The sequence below is a fragment of the Epinephelus fuscoguttatus genome, linkage group LG20 (genome assembly GCF_011397635.1).
Source record: "Epinephelus fuscoguttatus linkage group LG20, E.fuscoguttatus.final_Chr_v1".
In the NCBI taxonomy this organism is placed as follows: Eukaryota; Metazoa; Chordata; class Actinopteri; order Perciformes; family Serranidae; genus Epinephelus; species Epinephelus fuscoguttatus.
Genome location: NC_064771.1, coordinates 34,145,724 through 34,152,179, shown reverse-complemented (window position 1 = coordinate 34,152,179; position 6,456 = coordinate 34,145,724). Strand labels below are relative to the sequence as shown.

Below are 6,456 nucleotides of genomic sequence, written 5' to 3'. Positions count from 1 at the left end.
ACACGTCTTGTGTGGCGATCAGCAGTGATGTGGTGGTTCACTTTTACACTGTGATCTGTAGCCTATAGTTCGGCTTTAGCTTCTAACGATCTTTGTCTTTTTAACCTGTTGTTGCTGCTGAGTCAGTTTGACATCCTGGATATATCCTTCAAACACAGACTGTAGACCCCTCTGTCTGCTTCTCTCTGGAATCACTCTTTCATTTGTCCAAAAAAATATGATAATATTTCTTCAGGGAATATTTCTCCACTGTGGGATCCATGATTACTCTGACAGCTTGTCAGACCATCACAAAGGGTCGGGGTGTAGTGAAAGGGTCAGTTAAGACATAGAGACACAGGAGACAAAGTGAAGACATCAGCTCACATCAGATTTCTGCTCAGCTTCTCATTTATTGTCACCATACAGCAGATAATGGTTCACATCAATGTTTCAAACCTCCAACAAACATTGTTGAAGCTAGTTAGTTTGACTTTACAGCAGAGAGTTTGCAGCCAGCAGACTGAAGGTCACATCTTAACCAGCAGTGAATCATTTTTGTTTTTTAGTTAAAAAATAAAAAAAATCATCTGATAGTGTGCTGTACGTCGGTCCTGGAGAACTACTGCACAGGACGGATCTTCATACTGATGGCCTTCAGGGAGTAGTCATTGCCCTTCCAGTAGTGCCACTCCACTCCAACACGAGAGAGTGTGCTGTCAGCCCCCCATCGATAAACCCCGTTTGGATTTGCAAGCTGACAGTGTCCATACCAGAACGCCCCCAGGTGGAATTTGGCACAGTTCCCGTCCCCCCAGGTGTCCTGGTCTCTGTCGAAGGTGGAGAACTGACGTCCACTGTGATAACTCAGGGAGTCTCCTACAGAAACACAACAGTGTATAATCAGAACATTATGATACAGCTAACATTGACATAGGGCGGCGGGGTGGTGCAGTGGTTAGCATTGTCGCCTCATGGGAAGAGGGTTGGAGGAGCCCTTCTGTGTGGAGTTTGCATGGTCTCCCCGTGTCGACGTAGGTTTCCTCCAGGTGCTCCGGCTCCCTCCCACTGTCAGTGGAGTCTGGTGGCTTTGATATAACGTCTTCAGTAACCTGTTGGAAAAGACTGTCTGACCGCAAGGCAAAAATTAAAAAGGGCCGGGTCATGGGGCAGCAGGCCGAGCAAAGCACCCCAGACATCCCTCTTCCCAGCAACACTTTCCAGCTCCTCCTGGAGGATCCTGAGGTGTTCCCAGGCCAGATGAGATATTTAATCCCTCCACTGTGTTCTGGCTCTGCCCTGGAGCCTCCTACCAGTTGGACGTGCCCAGAACACGTCTAACAGGAGGCACCCAGGACTACCTCAGCTGACCCCTTTAATATGAAGGAGCAGGAGCTCTACTCCGAGCTCCCTCTGGATGTCTGACTCCTCACCCTATCTCTAAGGCTGAGCCCAGACACCCCACGGAGGAAACTCATTTCTGCCGCTTGTATCCGCGATCTCGTTTTTTCAGTCACTACCCAGAGCTCATGACCATAGGTGAGGGTTGGGACATAGATGGACTGGTAAATCAAAAGCTTTGACTTGTGTCTTAGCTCCCTCTTCACCACAATGGTGACGCCTGCATCACTGTAGAAGCTGCACCAAACTGCCGATTCATCTCACGCTCCATTCTACCCTCACTCGTGAACAAGACTCTGAGATACTTGAACTCCTTCTCTTGGAGCAGTAACTCTCCCCCAACCCGGAGAGGGCAATCTGCCGTTTTCCAGCAGAGAACCATGACCTCAGATTTGGAGGTGCTGAATCATCCTGACAGCTTCACACTTGTCTGCACACCGCCCCAGGTCAGGCAGGAGGTCACGGTGTGATGAAGCCAACAGAACCACATCGTCTGCAAAAAGCAGAGATGCAATTCTGAGGCCCTGAAACTGGACCCCTTCCTGGCAAATCAGCTCATATTATCTTAGCTTAAACTTTGAAACAACAAATAAGCCATAAAACAACAGTTCAGCATGTTTAACTAATTACAGCTACCAACAGTCAGAACCCTTTGGACCTTAACCAAGTTATGTTTTCAAAATTAGAAGAGGGGCTACTTCAATTAAGACATTGTGGATACAAAACTCTTACAGACCTGCCCCTCCATCAGTGAATCCAGACACATGCAGCATGTATCCGTAGGACTCTGGATCGATGGAGAACAAGGAGTAACGAGCGAACACTTTGTTTCCACCAAAGTCCTCCATGTCGACCAGCAGCTCGTACTTTTTCCTCAGAGTCAGGTGGAAGAGAGTCTCAAGACCTGAACACCAACACAGACATAAACATTATAGAAACAGTCTGATGAAGTCGGGACTGTTAGTTTGGTTTCATGTCTCACCGAGCCAGTACTCTCCAGTAGCGACACCAAAGCCCATCTTGTAGTGATCCCAGGGCCTGTAGAAGTTCACCGAGCCGTCCATCCTCCTCTGGAACACCTGGAGGAACAGGATGGAGGGTTAACTAGTGAAACACACAAAATATCAGACACCTCATGTTTCAACACAAAGTTTGTACCAGTGGTAGGCCTGCAGTCAGGAATCAGGCTGTGTGAACCCTGTTCAGGCCCCGGGGCTAAGCTACTTCAAACTATAAGGAGGCGGCTTTTTAAACCACAATGTCACGTTTCTATTTCTGCACTTGGTAAATTTGAAATGACGGTGCAATGCATTAACTTTACCAAGGCAAACGGGAGCAGATCAAAAGTAAAGATATAAAAATACCGAGGGATTAATAAATAAAGTCCTGTTTATAATGTAGTCTGTTTCAGATGAAGATTAATAAGATTAATTTTATTGCTTAATTTTCTCCTTTCATACTCTGTCATGGTAACATCCCTAGAGGGAAAAAGGCTGGGCTGTTGTTTTACAGTTTCCAGGGCAGCAGATCGCTCTGTGTTCCTATTGGTCAAAGTGACGGCTGTGATGAGAGAAGTCGTGAACAACAAAAAGAAAATCAAACATGCTAGACTTTCTGTCGGGACATTGTGAGGCATCCCAGATGTGGCGTCGGTTGTCGTCTGCTATGACACTACACAAGATGAAAGGATGGATTATTGCGTACGATACTTGTTGTCGTTCACAATCTGAGCCGACACCGTACGACGCTGCATTGGACTGATAGTGTGTAATATGAACCCACCATAAGACTTGCCACGGTGTGAACAGAGGTTACATGAGCCTCAAAACCAGACACAACTCAGCCCTGAGCAGAGGGACCGTCCTCTACTGACCAGTCAGACTGCAGTGTGGAAACAGGACTTGCAAAACAACGACTCGGTCGCACCTCTGGCACTAGGAACATTCACTAAAGATGACTTGTTGGTAAGAGATCAGATAGTTAGCAGAGCGCACTTGGTGGAATTAATGACGGCCTCCGATCAGTCTGAACAGGTCCTGGAATTGATAACTAGAGTTGAAATACTCACCGTCCACCGTCCATCTAGTGAGTCCATGTCACAGTACACCTACACACAAACACACACACAAACACACACACTCATTAATAAACCTGATCCATTTGAAACTAGTAAATATATCCATATGTGCCACAACCAGTACTACTAGTGCCTTCTAGCACCACAGCTACTACTGCTGCTGCTACAACTACGACTACTTGTATCTGTCGAGTCAGAAGCATCAGTCAGAACTCACTATGTTTCTGTCAGAGATGATCTCACTGTCTTTACACATTGAAAACTTTTGTCATAAAATCCTAAGGGTTTTACCTTAGTTGTGGCGCGTTCCCATGATCTTGATTGTTTGGTGTAAAATGGTCATAAAATTCAGTCCGAGTTGTCGTAGGTCAGTCTTTTTCTCATCTTGACGCTCTGATAAAATTAAGTCTTTAGTTTTGGTTGATATATTGAAGTTAAATGACACGAACGTGGCCAACAACAATCGTTACACTCTCTCCAGCACCAAATACGACACAGTAAACCAGGGCCCATATTCACAAAGATTCTAGCAAGGAATCTTACCTTAAGAGTGATTCAGGAAGTTTGTGAGAGCAACTCTAAGCAAGGAGGGGACAGAAACTTTTATCTTAGTGAGGAGGTGTGGTTGACCCCGTTGCTAGGTATGACGCTGTGATTGGTCGTTACAAAAAGGAATAAAGAAAAAAAAAGAAAAACAAATGCGCTCCTAGTAATGAACAGACAGTGAAATGAACCCATCATAGAACTTAGACCGTATTAAGAAATGTGTAATCGTGAAAATAATTTTATGTCATGATGATGAAACTCAGCAAAATTAAATTAATTGTTACACAGCTTCAAAATGTTTGAACGTACCTCATTCACATGCCGATCATTATATTGATTTGCTTATTGTTATGTTTACTCGCCATGCTGGCAATTTTACTACTTAATCTATTTGATAGTAATGGTGGACGCAGACTCAGCTGTCAGCAGTTACTGTGATTGCTGGCCTCCTTGTAAAAAGCGGTTTGATTTGGCAGAATGACCAAAACAATGAATGAAATGGAGAAAAAAAGAACGAGAAAGCCGAACTGGACAGAAGAGCAGTGCCTGCTGTTGGCGCAGCTCGTGGAGGAGAACAAAGGAGTTTTAAGAGGGAAATTCGGTCCCGGGATCACGGCACAAGGGAAGAGGTACTACAGCGTTAATTCAGTGCAGAAGTACAATAATGATGTTAATAGAATAATATGTGTTTTTGCTGAGGACTTGTTAATCTGTCGTGTTTCTTAAAGGGAGTTTGGTGTAATATTTCACCAGGAGCAGGATGGGAAATAATCTCAAAAGAAGTCCAGTTGTAGTCCTGTAAACAGTGACCCTGCAGGATCCCCAGTCTTTGTAAAATCTTCTAGTGTGTGTGACCCACGTTGTCTTTAGATGTGAGAGGGTGTCAGACTGTCTTCTCAAAGTCTTTTAAAAGTCTACTAGTTTATGGTAGGCTAAAGGTCACTCTGTGTCCCAGAGAGGATGAAGTGTACCTGGACAGCAGACGTGGCTCCGATGGGATAGATGGTGTACACTCCACTGGGTTGGGTGTTGTCATTGTTATAGATGTCACCGCAGTCCACTGGGAGGACGAGCTTGTAGCTGCTGGTCAACACCGGAGCCAGGAGGAGGACAATGACGGATACCAGCTGGAACAGAAGATTGAAATTCAGTTTTATTAAAACCACAGTTTCTCTGTAGAGTGAAGCTGCTGCGTCACGTCAAAAGGGTCCAGTTGAGATGGTTCAGGCCTCTGATCAGGATTCTACTTCTACTACTCTGCAGTTACAAACCAACCATTGAGCTGCAAACTCAATGACCTTTGATTTTATCAGCTTTATGACTGCACGTTTTACTTTTTGTGTATTCTTTCTTCTTTTACCTTGTCTTTTGTTCGGTTTTGTAAAGCACTTTGTGTCTTGAAAGGTGCTATATAAATAGAATTTATTATCATTATTGAAGTGAATATGAACATAACACTAGAGATTGCAAAAAGTTGCTGATTAATTTTCATACAGTAACTGACATTAGGAGTAAAGTATACTGAACAGTTCTGTTCGATTTATACGTTATGAATGATCTCGAAAAATTTTCTTATGAGTCCTTGAAAAGTCATGGAAAAGTTTTGAAATTTTTTCCCATGAAAATGTTTGGTCACCCGTCTAAATGTAAGTGCTAAATACAGAAACAAGAAATAAATCACTGTAATAAAATTATTATTTTAAATAATCATACTGAGACTTACCTTCATGGTCAGATTTCTGCTGAAGTGATCAGATGAAAATCCAGACGTCGGTCTGTTTGGACGCTCTTACTGACACATATTTATATTCCAAATATTACTGAACAGCTGCTGTTTCTCACAGGTTAAACATTGCGCCACGCAGGTGGAAATTTATGTCCTTGAGTCTGTGTCTGCCTTTGGATTACGTAACATCGTTGGCACCCAAACTTGACACGACTTGCTTCCATTAAAGGACCAGTGAGGGAACTTTTTAACCTCTGACTTTAAAGACTGGCTTTAATTCCATTCAATGTCCTTTTTATTAGGTACACCTGTATAGTCTAATGCAGTCCAGTCTTACTGTTGTGACATAACGTCGACTTGAGTGATGAACAATGACTGTTTGACCTCCGAAATTAGCGCGTGTACGTGGGTTTTTAAACACAAAACACTTGACAGTGGGATAGGGCTGTGTACACGGTTCTGCAGCAGACAAGTAATGCCTGTTTTTTTGTTTGTTTGTTTGTTTGTATTTTTACTGGTGTGTCACATTCCAGGTGACGGCCAACCAGACTGATGTGGACCGATGTGTGAGTGCTGCCTGAGCAGAGACCAACTCATCCTCACTGTGACCTCGTCACATGTCCGCGTTTGGTCATGGACTTTCCACGTCCACATATGACGTCCAAGGTACCCTGGGTGTGTTGGTTGTTGACGTTCTGGGACGCTGTGTCAACTTCAGCCTGTTACA

The 6,456-nt window shown here is 44.0% G+C and overlaps 1 protein-coding gene across 1 annotated transcript; it reads right to left on the bottom strand.

Moving 5' to 3' along the window:
- Positions 1 to 372: 372 nt before the first annotated feature.
- Positions 373 to 5,864, bottom strand: LOC125880600 (microfibril-associated glycoprotein 4-like). The gene is made up of 6 exons (XM_049563198.1): positions 5,727 to 5,864; positions 4,975 to 5,130; positions 3,449 to 3,487; positions 2,363 to 2,459; positions 2,117 to 2,284; positions 373 to 858 (listed from the first exon to the last, which is right to left on the bottom strand). Exons 1-6 carry the CDS (start codon positions 5,730 to 5,732, stop codon positions 602 to 604), a joined length of 723 nt encoding a protein of 240 aa, XP_049419155.1. The 5' UTR covers positions 5,733 to 5,864; the 3' UTR covers positions 373 to 601.
- Positions 5,865 to 6,456: the final 592 nt, after the last annotated feature.

What these genes read in the sequence shown, in the direction of transcription:
- LOC125880600 (XM_049563198.1), bottom strand. An exon ending in TACTGGAGAGTACTGGCTCG is followed by an intron (nt 2,285 to 2,362) that starts GTGAGACATGAA and finishes GTTGGTGTTCAG; the next exon opens with GTCTTGAGACTCTCTTCCAC. An exon ending in ATTCACTGATGGAGGGGCAG is followed by an intron (nt 859 to 2,116) that starts GTCTGTAAGAGT and finishes GTGTTTCTGTAG; the next exon opens with GAGACTCCCTGAGTTATCAC.